General features: G+C 43.4%; 1 protein-coding gene across 1 annotated transcript in view; it reads right to left on the reverse strand.

The window, feature by feature from the left end:
- The window catches only part of LOC308282219 (carnosine synthase 1-like), a gene marked incomplete at both ends in the record, with an annotated part of 29,501 nt that extends 13,690 nt beyond the window's left edge, over positions 1 to 15,811 (reverse strand). The window contains 10 exons of the mRNA XM_080722564.1: positions 1,300 to 1,586; positions 2,665 to 2,896; positions 3,899 to 3,978; positions 7,248 to 7,461; positions 7,812 to 7,949; positions 9,219 to 9,281; positions 10,390 to 10,661; positions 13,729 to 13,818; positions 15,367 to 15,481; positions 15,776 to 15,811. Coding sequence (XP_080578690.1) covers positions 1,300 to 1,586; positions 2,665 to 2,896; positions 3,899 to 3,978; positions 7,248 to 7,461; positions 7,812 to 7,949; positions 9,219 to 9,281; positions 10,390 to 10,661; positions 13,729 to 13,818; positions 15,367 to 15,481; positions 15,776 to 15,811 — 1,527 coding nt within the window. The remainder of the gene's footprint in view (positions 1 to 1,299; positions 1,587 to 2,664; positions 2,897 to 3,898; positions 3,979 to 7,247; positions 7,462 to 7,811; positions 7,950 to 9,218; positions 9,282 to 10,389; positions 10,662 to 13,728; positions 13,819 to 15,366; positions 15,482 to 15,775) is intronic.
- Positions 15,812 to 16,569: the final 758 nt, after the last annotated feature.

A 16,569-nucleotide genomic window follows, 5' to 3' on the forward strand; every position in this document is an offset into this window, starting at 1 on the left:
AAATTAGCTATTCAAAAATAGCAGAAATACAAGCTCATAGCTCACACAGTAGATGAACTAACCTTGATGTTGTAGTGTCTATAGACCTATAGATCAGTGGTTCTCAAACTGTGGTACGCATACCACCGGTGGTACGCGAGGCCCCATCTGGTGGTATGCAAGGACTCCAAAAAAGGAAAAGGTGACTGAGATAATATACATTTTAAAACATAATATAGGCTACCATTGAAATACTGTGGCTATTGGCTATTAATAATTATCAGTGCCGGGACTTTTTTATACAACACCGTGTTTATGTTGGCTTTGTGTCGCGATGCGTCAACGTCCACGAACACAAAAGATCACAAGCTAAACGGTGGTAAGAACGCATGATACAAGACAAGAGGAGAATATTTTGACCGGCAGAACTGTATGTAGAAACTGGAGTAGAAGTGGTGGATGTCTTGGACGGGGCTACAGTAGTAGGCTACAGAACAGCAGTATAGGAGCGGGAGTGAAATCACACATTTCAAACGGCAATGTGTGCGTGTGCGTGTCTGTCTGTCTGTCTGTCTGTCTGTCTGTCTGTCTGTCTGTCTGTCTGTCTGTCTGTCTGTCTGTCTGTCTGTGTCTGTCTGTCTGTCTGTCTGTGTCTGTCTGTCTGTCTGTCTGTCTGTCTGTCTGTCTGTCTGTCTGTCTGTCTGTCATGTGAGAACTGTAAGAAATTACAGTTATTGTTACCATTTTGTACAGCATGACTTTGACTGACAACTGTGAAAAACGTAATATTCTTAGTATATTATTATATATTAATTGTAATTAATATAATTCATATAAATGCCTCCTGTTTTGGGTTTAGGGTAGGTGTAGCATCGCTGGGATAGGGTATGTGTTGCAGTTTAACATCAGTTATTATGGTGGTATTGGAGAGCCAAATATTTTATGAGGTGGTACTTGGGGCAAAAAGTTTGAGAAGAGAACCACTGCTCTAGATGAACTAACCTTGATGCTGTAGTGTCTATAGACCTCCTATAGAGTGTCTATCCACCTCTTTCCGCGGTAATTTACTGGAGAATATGTTGCACCACACTTCCGGTTAACAGCAGACATACAAGCAGATGCAACCGTTGTGAGCTTGTAGATCACACTCGGCCTTGGCGCCGGAAGCTCCGTGCAACTTCTGCGCAATGCACGATGGGATGTTGGAAAGTTGTGGATAGACCTCCCAGATGAACTAACCTTGATGTTGTAGTGTCTACAGACCTCCAGATGAACTAACCTTGATGTTGTAGTGTCTACAGACCTCCCAGATGAACTAACCTTGATGTTGTAGTGTCTGGCTGCCCCCCAGATGAACCTCTTGCCGTAGTCACCTGCTCCCACCACCAGCACCGTCTTCTGCTCCATCAGGAAGCGCTGGGATCGAACCAGCGGCGTGAGGAGCAGCGTGCCCCGCTGAGCCTCCGTCTCCCTGTCCCAGCGCTCCTCCTCCACCACAACGCCCCCTGCTGGGGGGAGGAGGGAGAAGCGCAGGCAGAGGGAGGGGTGGAGACCCAGCACCACCGGACGGATGACCGAGCCGTCCAACGTGAAGAGAAGGTCCACTCCTGAACATATATTATTGTAAATATTATGATAGAGAAGGTCCTGAAGATACATTATTATGAAACATTATGATAGAAGGTCCACTCCTGAACATTATGATAGGATAGAGAAGGTCCTGACAGACACATTTAAAGGGGAACTAGGCAAGTCTGTGTGCATACAAACACATTCCCCCTCCCCTCTATGACAGGCATCAAACAGGTTGTTGTCTTTGATGCTTTCATTGATTAGACAGATCACTATCAAGCACTTGAGACACTTTTATAGCCCAATCAATTACCTCAGTGCACAACCCCTTTGAAGTTCAAAGGGAGCAATTGCTCCAGACATGAACGGGTTAAATGTCTAGCGTGCCTCTCGCAGGCTCCTATACGCGTCCATTGTCTTATTTTGAAGGCCAGAAGTCCATTGCGTAAACACTTCCGGGTTTACGTCATGACGTCATTCAACGGGAGCGGTCGTCACCCCATGTCGCTTCTAAAATGCCCGATCGATGCCTTTGTTATTATGTTATTGTAGCGAGAATCTAATGCCATCCTTGGCTTTAGATAGTGTTGTTTGGAGAAAATGGACATTAAAGATGCGATTCCCCGTCGGCCTCCATGTTATGGGATTACTATTTTGTGCACGTGGATCCGTGATGATGATGAATCGGCGAGGCCGATCGTGCCAGGACCTTCCGCCGGGCTATTGGGTAAGAACACCAGCGTTACTCTATATACAGTATTTTACGCGAGTATACTCAGGATCGGCACTCTAAATACTTGAGTATTTTTCACGAGTATACTCGGGATCGGCTAGAAATGAGTTAAGAGCTCTGGTCAGCTCCCCCTGACAAAAACCTCCCTCCAAGGGATGAGTGTCAACATAAACAGTGGAACAAAACCAAAATTCAGCCATGCAGAAGTGTCTTTCTGCAAGGAAACACCCCAGCACAATAATATTGTGGTTGATAGAGGGAAATGACAGCTAAAATATGTATATACATATATTATAAATACAAAACATAGGCTCAAAGTTACCTAGTTTCCCTTATAAAACATTAGGATAGGATAGAAGATCTTGACTTGGCACACCCACCCATCATGTCGCTCTGGGCCCCGGCTCCACCTCGGTCCTGGGGGGTCATGTTATCCTCTGTCTCCATGACGACGCGCAGAGCGTCCAGGGCGGTGCGGGCGGCCAGGCGACGCAGGGAGACGGGCAGCTCCGGGTCGGCGAGACCCAGCGCATACAGACAGCTCTCCAACGACTGGACCACTGACTGGCTGTGAGACAGGGGGCTGTCGCCCTCTCCCACCCTGCACACCAACTGATAGAGAGAATATTAAAGAGGCGGTTCCATAGTTTTGTACTTTTTCTGGTTTTCGTGTGTCTAGGAGGTTGACAGTACTTCATTAGACCCCCTGGTGTGGTTGTTATGAGCAATTATGTATTCTCTTTGTATTTGGGTTTTTTCCTGGAGGCTGCCACCTTGTGGGTCAAAAGTGCCGGTCCAAAAACACAGATACAATTACATCATAGAATCAACCCCTCCCCTAATTAACATTCACCCAACACACGTGGGTGTGGCTAACTTCAGCTGGGTCACCACCAACCATGACAACCACGCATACCAATGAACTGGTGGGTGTGGCTACATAAAAAACATAATTTTAACTCTTTCTGTACACTTTTTGGGAAAAAATCTTTCTCCTAGTATGGAGCATCGCAGTTTAAGCCCCGCCCGCCCTCACTCCAGTGTCTGAAGCGTTTTCCCCCATGCATTTCACCCATAGACATTTCATAAAGTATTTATTTAAACGACGAGGGTACAACTTGTATCCTCGTCTTTTTTTTCAGCTTTCTAATTAATCGTTGCATGCAAAAAATAGTGTTTATTGTCATGATTCCTCAGAAGCCGGGGTGGCTTTGTCAGAGGCTTAAAAGACGTTTAAATAAATACTTTATGAAATGTCTATGGATGAAATGCATGGGGAAAACGCTTCCGACACCGGAATGAGGGCGGGCGGGGCTTAAACTGCGATGCTCTATAATCATAATAGTAGATAATAATAGTAGTTTTATAGGGGGAAAAACCATGGCGCACCATCTTTAACAACTTTGGAAAAGTTAATATTTTGGACATAGTTGGCTTCTGCCTTTAGACCAGGGGTTGGCAAGTATTTTTTTCTTCTTCTTTTTAACACTGACTTTATCACATCTTGCAGTGTTTGTGCGTACCTTGTAGAGTGTGTGTGTGTGTGTGTGTGGGGGGGGGGGGGGGGGGGGGGGTACCTTGTATAGTAGGGGGTTCTAGGGGGGTTTAGGGTACCTTGTAGAGTAGCGGGACGTCCTGGGGGGAGCGTGTCACGATGGCACACACCCTGAACGCCACATCTTCAACATCTGGATCTGATGACATACATTTACATAATGTTTTAATACAGGCTGATCATCACTCTTGGTTTCATTTTACGCTCTTAAGAGTTAAATTATTGTTAAATATCTGTATTACTTTAATTTACAAGAATTATACACAATTAGAGAATGTAAAAGACTTTGTTATTTTGATCAATGTTTGCCTGTTATCTCTCTTATAGCACCAACATCAATACAGCATGAGATTGTGGACACAATCTTATCCAACAACAACATATCTTTGGACCTGAGAGGCTAAATGTCATCAAATGGTGGTCTGTGGCTCACATGCTGAATAAATAATGGACCTTGATGTGAAAAAGTTTGAAAAAGACTGCTTTAAACTAATGTTTCCACTGTTCCCCCCCATCCCACCCAGTGAGGGGACTGCCCATAAGTCCCACATCTCATTACTCTGACGGTGGTTAGGGTTAAAGGACCACTTCACCTCCGGGACAACCAGAACTTATTTTGTTGTTGTTGCAACCGTCAGGTAGCAGTTACTATCAAAACCTCGACCAGCTGTCCGTCAGTCCGTCCGTCAGTCAGTCTGCAGTGTTGGGAAAGTTCACTTTCAAAATGAACTAGTTCAAGTTCAAGTTCAAAACTTCTAAAATGAACTAGTTCATTTCATAGTTCATAATTCTACATTTTGAACTAAAGTTCATGGTTCCTCAAAATGAACTAACTTAGTTCTTTTTCGTTCTTTTTTAACCATATTTTTATACTTTTGACTATTCAAATGTTGTTGTTTTTTTTAGACGTTGCTGCAAGCTATTATTTGTCAAAATTATTGACACAGCCCGCCCCATATAGAACCACACACAGCAATTATTTCATCCAACTTGACATTGAGGTGCCCACAATATTTAGGTGCCCAGTGGCCAGTCTTCCTCACCCTTATTGTGAAGGCAGACGTTTCTAACCGTCCGCATTGGTTAACATAGCTGATCTACAAGCTCACGTTGTCTCGTGGATACGATGCGTTGTGAGCTTGCAGATCAGCTATTTTGGCATGCAACACACGTCACACGACGAAGTATAGTCACGCTTTACTTGGGTGGGAGACAACGTAACGAGGAGGAGACTCAGTGTGAAGTCAAAACTCAGCAGATCGAAGAAAACTACACTTCCCAGAATACAGCAGCAAAATGGCCGCCCACCTGATTGGGAGCACCTGAAAAGAATTGGAGGTGCATGAGCATTCAGGCAAACAATCTCCAGGGAGCAGAAGCTCCAGAGAGGGAGAAGCTTCACAGAACCAAAATCCAAGTTCCACTCAACTGAATTCAGCCCAAAGACGCCAATGGTTGGTTAAAATGTTTATTTACTCATGATGTTTGAAATGCTGCTTAAATGAGTTCATGTTTGGCTGGCTGCTTAATTTAGAGAATATTGCCGCATTGAGTAGACTATTTGAACATGCACTGCATTTGTTTGAACATGCACTTCATTGGTGCTTTAAAGAATAAAAGTATACAATGTTAAAGAATAATACAAAGTTAAAATGGGCAGATCTACAAGCTCTTGGATCAGCTGTAATCCATTTAAAGGGTTTAGTAATCACTGCAGCAAACACATGGTATTGAAGTTGTTTGTTTGAGGAGACATTGATTATTTGATTAAGTTAACGTGAAGTTAAAAGTCTAAGTTTGGCAAAGTTTAATTATTTTAAACTACTAGAATGTAGAATTTCATGGGGTTGCCATATTTACTTACCATACTTAAATGGCTGATTTAATTTAAAACATGTAATTAAAATGTTGACTTTAAATCATGAATGTTTAAACATTTGAGTGATTTAGCAAACTGTTATTATTTAGTCTAAACATTTAAGTGACTTGGTAAATAGTTTTTAAAACAGTTTGTTAGAGTGTGTTAGAATTTAACCTTACTGTTTGAAAACATTTGCCAGAAAACATTTAATTGGTTTAATGTCTAAAACCTTAACCTAATTGACTTAATGTCTAAAAAGAAAACATTTAAATACTTAATTACTGTACTTACCTTTAAAACCTTTAAATACATTACTTACCTTAAATACTTGCTGTTTAAAAGTTTAAATACTTGCTGTTTAAAAGGTTAATTATCTTAAATACTTACCGTTTAAATACTTAACCGTTTTAAAAGCTTACTTATTTGAAGACATTTAAGTTGAATTTTGAAATCATTGTTTAAAAACAGTGATTAGAAGAAATGCTATAATTTGTTGTAAATGACAATGTTGTTAATCAATCTTTCTTTCTGTATTCGAAGGTTTTCAACCTGATTATTGAACCAGCCCAATCAACAAAGAAGCCAACAGATCAGAAACAAGTTGGAAAATAAAACGTTGATTGAGTTTGGAAAATCTTGAGTTGCGTCCTTGTGTCCTTTGGAGCTGAAACTAGAGAGTGACTTAACACTCAGCGCTTCATGTAAAGAGAAGCACACAGCTGCAGCACCGCTCAGGCGCTCACATATCATCGTCCCGTCCGCGAGGTATGCGAGCCTGCAGCTGGGTGCTATTGGAGCATGTGAATGCAAAGAAAGACGAGAGGACAGGGCGACCGCGGAGGCGCGGACCGCCGCACGAACGGGCCGACGAGCGCCGTTCACGGACGTCAGAATGAACGCGTTCGACAATAACGTTCATCAAAACGGAAACAAAGAGCGTTCAGTTCACGTTCGCCCAAAATGTGAACGTGTTCATGAACGATCGTCCGCAACCGTTGCCCCGATCCATGCCAAATTTGGCACACACACTCCTTGCCTGCCAAACCACAACCTCAATTCAATTCTCACATGGCCCTCTTCTAGCACCACCATGAGGCCGATTCTTGCAAAACACATTTTTGGACACCACTCCTACACACAAAGCATCATATGATGCTTTGTAGCATGATATTGCATCATCTGATGCATCATATGATGCTTTGTAGCATGCTGAAATACTAAAGTATCTAAAAACACAGATTGAACACAAAAAATAACTCAGGATTGTGTTGATCGTGTCCCAAACAACAATAAAATAAGATCTGGTTGTCCCAGAGGTGAAGTGGTCCTTTAAGGTTAGGTTTAGACATAGTTTTACTGAGGTTAGGGTTAGGTACCGTCAAACTAATGGGACGTCGGAACACTGACAACACCCCCAGTGAAGGCCCCCCTCACCAGTTCACTGGTCCCAGGCAGGGCTGTGTACTCGAGCCCCAGGCTTCACATGAGGCCTCATCCCCAGTGCCCTGCTCCCAGGCAGGGCTGTGTACTATATAAGGCCTCCTCACCAGTGCACTGGTCCCAGGAAGCACTCTGTACTCGAGCCCCAGGCTTCAGGCCCGGACAGAAGGCCTCCAGCAGAATGGCCTCTCCAGGAAGCAGACGGTGGATCAGTGGGACCAGCTGGGACCACAGCTCCTCTCTGCTGCTCCTCTCTAAGTATTGCACTGCCCCCTGCTGGTGTGGCTCCGCAAACCTCCCTCCGCTCAGCCTGAGCACCACCTGCACCAAGAACAACACGTTAATTCAGTATGTTTTAAACACGACCATGACATTAATTAAACATAACAAGGACTATTGTTGACCAATGTTGAGAGACTGGGATTTGGGAAAGTACTTTGTGCCGGTTGCTCTCAAGCTATACAATGAGACAGACACACAACGGTCGCTTGACAAGGACTACCTTGTTAACCTAGGACGACTGTAACCTTATTATAATAGTGCACTGACCAATGGGCACGTTTGTTTGGCCCTGCACTATTGGGTTGTGTCAGTAGTATTGGCAGGCAGGCAGACATGCAGACATGCAGACATGCAGACAGACAGACAGACAGACAGACATGCAGACAGACCCGGTCTGTCTTCTTCACGGGTTCAGACTCCAGGAAGTCGTCCATCTTGGTTCTGATGGTGTCCAGTTGCTCCGTCGCCGTGGTAACCAGGTGTACCACCTCCACCGTCTGGTCACCAGAGGGTGCCAGAGACTCCGTCTGACCACAAGGTTATGAGAGTTAACTAAAACTAACTGCAAATAAACCAAGGATATGAGTTAACTAAAACTAAACTTAAATTGAAGTTAATTAAACTATCTGCAAATAAACCAAAAGACTACATTCCAGTTAACTGAAATATTTTCAAACATGCACAGAATGTACATACTGTATGACCCACACACCATCTTACACTTGCCAAAACAGGGTCATATGTACATTCTGTGCATGTTTGAAAATACGTTGATCCCTGCCTGCGTATGCAGCCATCTCTAAGCCTCTATCAGGTGTGCATAAGACCTTTTTGCCAGTTAACTGAAATAAAAATCAAGGCTTGTAATAAGGAACGATGACTGTAAAATAACTAAAACAAACTGTTAAAGGGAATCTAGGTAACTTTAACTCTCCTACTGCCAGATTATTTATTTATTTATTGGGTCTGGTGCCATCAAAAAGCGGCTTACCTTTGCGACGTTATAGTAGATAGACATTTATTTTTTTTATTATTATTATTTTTTTTATTGTGCAATAGTGCACTTTGGTCTGCCAGGCAGCAGAGGGCGGCGTCATGCTGAGAATGAATGTGATTTGCCTGTGCATTCAGACCAGTCACTGGCCACAGAGCCTCACAGCCAGAGAAATCAACAAGGAAGTGAATTGGTCTCCGTTGACGTTAACGCATAATGGATTTTTTACACCATCACCGCGGAAAATGTGTTTACAGTACAGGGCGGAGCGACCCCTCATCAGCTTCAACAAGGTAAATGAACGAACGAACGAACGCGAACGAGCGCCGTATTGGCGCGGAGGTCTCTTGGGAATTGGGGCGAACAGGAACGTCCAAAGCGGTATAAGAGTTAAGAGAAAATGTAATAATATGTATAAACATTTTTTTAATGGTCCCAGAAAACGCCCACAAAACAGTGAAAATCACTAAACCATCGTTTTCTGGGGTCATTTGTAGCCCAAGGAATGTTTTTTGTGCAAAAAATGCTTGCAATGGATTCAGCATCATGACTCATCATGACGCATCATTTTTTCTGGGTATTTTCCTCCTGTATAGAAAGTCGATGGGAGCCCCACTTTATTTGGCCGCTGTGGCGACCCCGAAGGTCGCCGACTCGGGCGCCCTAGCTAAATCATTAGAGCATGCCCTGGGCTACATCTGTGCAAAATTTGGCACTTTTAGACTGATTAGCACGAAAAATCCCTAAGGCCTCCGACTAATATTGAAGACATGAACTTAAGAAAAGTTCCAAGGCGTAGTACCTGGGAGTGTCCAGCAGATGGCAGCAGCAGGGCCAGGGTGTGGGGCGTTGGGATGGAGGCTTTCTGTGCAGCACACACAGGGTTAAACAGGGTTATACCAGATCACAACTAAAAGACATGATAAAAACCTGAAATGACAAAACAGGTTGAACTGAAATGAATATGTGGCATTACCCACAAACCATGACTAACTGAAACTACTGAAATGAATATGTGGCATTACCCACAAACCATGACTAACTGAAACTAAAAACAATGTCCAGAAAGTTTGTCTTTAGAAATCTTTTGATATTAATCTGACCATGAGAAATGTCGCAGCTTGTTTCCGTCTGTATCAGTCAGTCAGTCAGTCAGTCAGTAAGTACACATTTTTATACAGTCTATGGGTTGGTTCCCTTGTCACTGTGACATCACTGGTGATATCACAGGTGATATATGTGGGGAATACCCACATATATGGGTATTCCCCAGAATCCCTTTTATGCCCATATATGAAGATCCCCGATGTTATCGATATCACTGGCCAGATGGCCAAGACATGGCCCATATCTGTGTGGCTGGTTCAGATAGGGATCTCCATGTGGGCATAAATATATTGTATGTATATGGATACATATTATTATTAAATAAAGGATAAAATAAAATAAAGTCCATATATGGGTATTCCCAGAAACAAAATCCCTTTTATGCCCATATATGTAGATTTCTGATGTCATCAATCCCAGGCCCTAACTTTCTGTGTTCATGAATTTGTTCAAAACAGAGCACTCCTGCAAACTTCCAATCTAAACCAATCTAAGCCAAGGGGGCGAAAACATAGCCTCGGCCTGGCGGAGACAATGATTGCGACCGTAGGTTGCTAGTATACTATGAAAACCAGAAACAGAATCCCTTTTATGCCCATACTATGGAGCTCAATACTAAGCCCATATCTAACAGGACTTCATATGGGAATACCCATATATGGAGGAAGACAGCCCATATCTGTGTGGCTGGTTCAGACAGGGATCTCAATGTATGAGCATAAAAGGGATATACCATATACCATGGATCTCCATATATGGGTACCAGGGGTCTCCATATATGGGTAACTGGTCTGATATACATCACTGGCCAGATGGCCAAGAATCGCCCTAAGGCGTCTTACTAATAATAATATTTATAATCTAACCTGCATTAGGACCCTGGAGTTCAGGACGTCAGACCAGAACCTGTTGAGCGCTCCGGAGCTTCCCATTGGACATCCCATGCCGCGTGTCACTTCCTGCTCCGCCCCCATGTAGGGGTCACATGACAGGAAGTAGGTGACCGGGCGGGGCGGGTTGAAGGTGGCCAGGAAGGTGCGTCCACCCAGGTCAAAGGTCACCGCCTTGTAGACCAATAGTGTGGAGGAGGAGGCGGGGCTAGAGAGCCAGGAGGGAGAGAGACACAACAACGCATCTCCTACGCACACACACACACACACACACACACACACACACACACACACACACACACACACACACACACACACACACACACACACACACACATATATATTTAATAGACTCTATTGTTGTGTATGTTATTGTGTTGTGACACTACACAATAACATACAAAAATAGTATGATGCCTAGGGCCTACATAAATATATATATATATATATATATATATATATATATATATATATATATATATATATAGGCATATATATAGGCATATATATATATATTGTTACATCGAGATGTAATTACCTCACGAACGTCGAATGCCGTCCATTGAACCCCAGACCCCAGTGGCGCGCTCTTTTGCTCGTACCTGCATTTTTCACCCCAACTGCAGTTCCAGCTTTGGCCAGTAGGGCCAAAGCTTCAATATTTACAAGCCGTTCTGGGGGCTTGGTCACGTGATGCCGGGGAAGCGCCATTACACCTCACCATGGGTTCCAAAACTCACACCGGAAGTGCGATGAAATACAGTGAATGGAGCCGTCTAGATCAGCTTATGTACTGTACATACTACATCATTTTATTGAGGATCTAAACAGCGGCAGCATCGTTCCTGTCTCAGAAGTATCGCAAGATTTGGTTGCCAGACAGGAAATGGTGGACAGTCTCGCGATACTTTTTGTGCTCTTTAGATACCTCTATAAAATTACACAGTAAAGCTTTTATTTTGCTGAGTCGAGTATTTTATAAAGGCCTCAATCGTTCTGAGATTGATCTTCAGTGTTTCTCAAACTTTTTGAGGCCAAGTTCTTTCCAATGTTTTGGAAAATGTTCTAAAATATATGGACATCTTTTTAACACAATGATTATGACGATTATGCAGGAAAAATATCGGGATTGAAAAAATATATATATGATTAGGTGATTATGTAATAATTGTATTCACCATATTCCTGGCCCCGCCCCCGGCTTCCTGTTCATATCCTGAAAGAGGCGGAGGCTGAAAAAGCTGGCCTGAAAAACATCTTTTGGTTTCCTGTTGTCCTTGCATTAAAGTGTCAGTAGTTGGCGTTCTGGGCTCTGGGCTCTGAATGTACCTGGGTTGCCATATCTGCTTATAATAAGCAATTTGTGTATTTAAAAGAAATAGTATAGTTGCTTATTGGGCTTACTTTCTAATATTTTTTAAACCAGTGGTTCCCAAATCTTTTCATATCAAGGACCCCAGATTAACTCTTTTACCGCTTTGGACGTTCCCGTTCGCCCCATTTTTCCCGGCGGCGCGATGCCAATTGTACGTTCTTTGGCTCGTTCTTTTGTACCTTGTTTTGATGTCTGTAAACTGATGAGGGGTCGCGCGGGTGTGTACCGTAGAGACAGTTCCCGTAAAAGTGCTCTCAAAAACCCACTGGACGTTAGCATCAATGGAGTAACAACACTCTTCCTTGTTATTTTCTCTGGGTCTATTGCTCTGTAGCGATTGAGCTGTCTTGACGGACGGTAGCCTACCGCAGCCATTTCACATTAATTCTTGCATGAGGCTGCCCTCTACTGCTAGTATAGCGAAAATACACCTATTTAAGGAGAAAAGAAAATAATAATGATGAAAAAAATGAATACATCTTTGTCTATAACATCGCAAAGGTAAGGTGATTTTGCTGGCACAAAACCCAATAAATAAATAACAACATCTGGTAGTAAAACTGTTAACATATTTGTCCAGAGTCGCAGACCCCCATCTGAAAATATGTGGTGCCAGGGACCTCCACACAGATTTATGTTGTTGGAATGTTTCAAAAATATTCAAAATATTTTTTTCCTCCCTCAATATTTTTTAAATAGCAAATATACAAGCTCACAATGTGTCACAATGTGAGACATTGTGAGCTTGCTGATCTGCTATTTTCAAATGTAAACGTAAAATAGAATAGCCTAGTTGCTTCTGTTGGGCTTATTTCTTTGGAAAAATCTGGCAACAGACAATTCCATGTCACTTCCTTAGTTGGGAGGAAGTGAAAAGATGTTTTTTGAAACAGCACACAGAGAAAAACTCTCTAGCGCCCTCTGTAAAAGAAAATGGCAGCCTCCATAGAGAGGGCCAGGAATATGGTGAATAGAGAAATACAGTTTAGAACCTTTACATGACAATATTGACTGTATATAAACAACCTTTACATGACAATATTGACTGTATATAAACAACCTTTACATGACAATATTGACTGTATATAAACAACCTTTACATGACAATATTTCACAGTATAAAGTGTGTTGTTATGAGTTAAAACACAGCAGACTGAACTTACACTGAACTCTGTTCTATTTCCTCTTCTAATCAACAAAATCTTCTAAACATAGAAGAGACGTTGCAGAGCTTGTAGATCTGTAATTTTCAGCTAAAATTTTGAATTGGTTTGAATAAAATTCCATTTAGTTTTAAGTCACATTTTAGTCATCTGAAATGTTTAACTTTTAGTTAAATATCCTGGACCTTCATCCAGAGTTAAGACTGGATGAACTCTTTGTTCATCAAACTCTTTTTCATGATTGCTACAATCTATTGTATAACTAGAACTGCACTCTGTTGAGGTGCCAACTTGCTCCTTGTGCACAAGTAGGCCATGTATGGCCTATTGTGCGCCAGCAGAGCGCGCCATTCACAGCCGATTGCACAACTTGCTCGCTCTGCTGGCGCAAGAAATAATGTGGTGAGTGGTTATATATTAATGATTGACAGGTGGGGGGGGGGGGGGTTATATTAATGATTGACAGGTGGGAGGGTTTATATTAATGATTGACAGGTGGGAGGGTTTATATTAATGATTGACATACGGGAGGGCCAATGGTTTACCTGGACTGCGTTGTCCCGCCTCCAGAAGCAGAGAGATGTGGTGGGTGGGTTTATATTAATGATTGACGGGTGGGAGGGCCAAAGGGTTACCTGGACTGCGGTGTCCCGCCTCCAGATGGGTTTATATTAATGATTGACAGGTGGGAGGGCCAATGGGTTACCTGGACTGCGATGTCCCGCCTCCAGAAGGGTTTATACTAATGATTGACAGGTGGCAGAGCCAATGGCTTACCTGGACTGCGGTGTCCCGCCTCCAGCAGCAGAGAGATGTAAGGCAGAGCAGAACCCAGGACACAGATACACAGGTCTGAATGATTGACACCTGTCAACAAAACACATCATTAATATACAGTAACCATACAGTATGCCTGAATGACCTAAAACACATCATAATGAATACAACATCATTAATTTAATACATTTAATTTGTATACAATTAATACACGTCTGAATGCTTCCCTGGAATCTAGATGACTGACTGTTTCCAAACAGTGGCTCGGGAGCCATATGTAGGTAGGGCTGTCACAATTAGGACATTTTACATGACCATTATCACTCAAATAATTGCGATTAACGTGTTTTTGTATTTGACAATTACATTTCTGTTTGGCTTGTAGGCTTTGAATTTGCACATGGCAGATATGACACATAATCTATACAAAGAAATGACTGACAACTTCATAAAAGAACATGGATAGTGAAAAAAGCCCAGCTACAAGCTCACAACACGTCGCATCGTGGCGCGTTGTGAGTCTGCCATTTCCACATGAACATTTTTCAACATGCAAATGATTATGACAATGACAAAATAATTTATTGCGACCGTAGGTCGCAATATCAAACCCTGCACAAAGTGTAAGTCCTATCAAACCCTGCACAAAGTGTAAGTCCGTCAGTCTGTCTGTCACACCTCACACGTCACACTCTTGCCCTGCTCATATCTCCGCAACCGTTGCCCCGATCCATGCCAAATTTTGCACACACGTTCCTTACCTGCCAAACTACAACCTCCAAGGACCCCCAGAGCTCCAGGGACCCCCAGGTCCCTGGGGGACCCCCAGATGTAAAAAATGACCAAATGTGCTAAACTGACCAAATGACCACCCCAACGGGGCTGCTCACGGGGAATTCCCGGGGACCACCCACTCCTGGTGCTCCAGAACGGATGCAAAAGTGGTGGCGCCCCCAGTGGAGGACCCCCTACACTGCAGCTCACATAAAATGCCGTAACTCCGGCTAGGAGCGACCGGGACAGCCGGGGCCGGTACCTATTCGTCCGCCTTGCCGGCGCGGAGATCCCACCCCTCATTTCTCACATGGCCCTCTTCTAGCGCCACCATGAGGCCGATTCTTGCAAAACACATTTTTGGACACTGCTCCTACAATTTTTGCCCTAAAATCACGCAAATCGGTACACAGTATGTCTACACTCATCCCATCAACATGAATCTCTCCCATATAGCGCCACCTCCAGGCCGATTTTTAAAAACACATTTTTGGACACTGCTCCTACAGATTTTGCCCTAAAATCACGAAAATCACTACACAGTATGTCTACACTCATGTCATCAACATGGATCAGGAAGATTTTGGCAAAACACATTTTTGCCCTATTTGTGGAGATAAGTGACCTACGGTCGCTTATCTCCCGATTAGGGAGTCTTACTGGTACTTATACTGTATGTGGCTCGCGGACCAATTTGTATGGTCAATAAATGGCCCTTTTGGGAACCTCTGGGCAAATTACGGCCGGAGCACACATTGCAGCAGTGCACGGAGGAGACTCTGAAAGGCCAAGCCTTTATTTAGAAGAAATATCCGGTCGGCTTGTTCCAACGCATGCTAGGGTCAAAAGGTCAGAGGTCGTTACCCTGGCGGGGGGTCATCTCCTCCAGGGTCTCTGGGAGGTCCAACTCCCTCAGCACATCCTGCAGGGTCCCGTTGAGACGCTGGGCCAAAGGGACCGGACTGGGATCGAACCCCCACTGAGGAGGAGGTGATAGAGAGAGAGAGGGAGAGAGAGAGAGAGAGAGAGGGAGAGAGAGAGAGAGGGAGAGGGAGAGAGAGAGAGGGACAAAGAGATTTTGTTTTAAAGAGGGGAATATCACTAATTTTCTTTTTTTCCCACGATTTTGTAACCCATTTTTCATCCAATTATCTATCAGGCACCCCGGCTGGCCAGGGGGAGGCAGTATAGGGACCAGGATTACTGCATGTTTTTTGTGAGGGTACCTACCCTAGGAGACACGGGGAGAACATAGAAAGGCCCTTTTGCCAACCCCACCTAGAGTGTGGGCGCTGTTGACGCACACCATTGTGCCCCCAATACCACTCATTTTCAACATTGAACTGTCATTAATATACCTTAGAGTTGTTGGGAATAAGAAAAAATGGAGGATCGATTGTGGGGGTCATGTGATTTGTGACATCATGAAGGTGTTTGACTTGGAGAGTAGACTACATCTGCCTTTGTTTCTTTGCTTGTGAGGTTGAACTTATTCTCAACACGTGCTACATCCAGTGATCATCAGTAAGGTTCTCGCTTGTCAAAATAAGCTGATCTACATGTTTTCAAGGCAGTGAGCAGCGCCAGCGCATCAGTGGTTGGTTTACACACAAGATTCGTTCATCTGGCTGTAAATAATGTGTAAAGTGACTGAATCCAGTGTATCCTAGGAATAAACAACATCCTACTAATGTCTGTCCGATGTCTGTCTGGTACCCGTATGCTGACATCAATGAGTCATGATGATGATGATGATGGATAAACAAAACTACAAAGTGCAGTAACCTGCCCCTACCTGAGTGATAACAAGTGAATAATACAATAGCGAAAATACCTACTTACACATGCTTACCCTGCTCACAACAAAGATACTGGATTTGACAGAATAGCAACCTTTACAAACAATAGCAATGCTACCAGGTGAGCTAAAGCTATGCTGCCTCGTTGGGCACGCTGTCACTACACTACACTCATAGTTTTCAGACAGACTGACAGCGGCCATGTAGGATGTTTTCATGCTGCTTATAAAGGGGACGGACCAGACAGACAGAGTGCTGATTGGCTGAA

This window comes from Nannobrachium achirus, assembly GCF_963921795.1.
Source record: "Nannobrachium achirus genome assembly, chromosome: 3".
Taxonomy (NCBI): Eukaryota; Metazoa; Chordata; class Actinopteri; order Myctophiformes; family Myctophidae; genus Nannobrachium; species Nannobrachium achirus.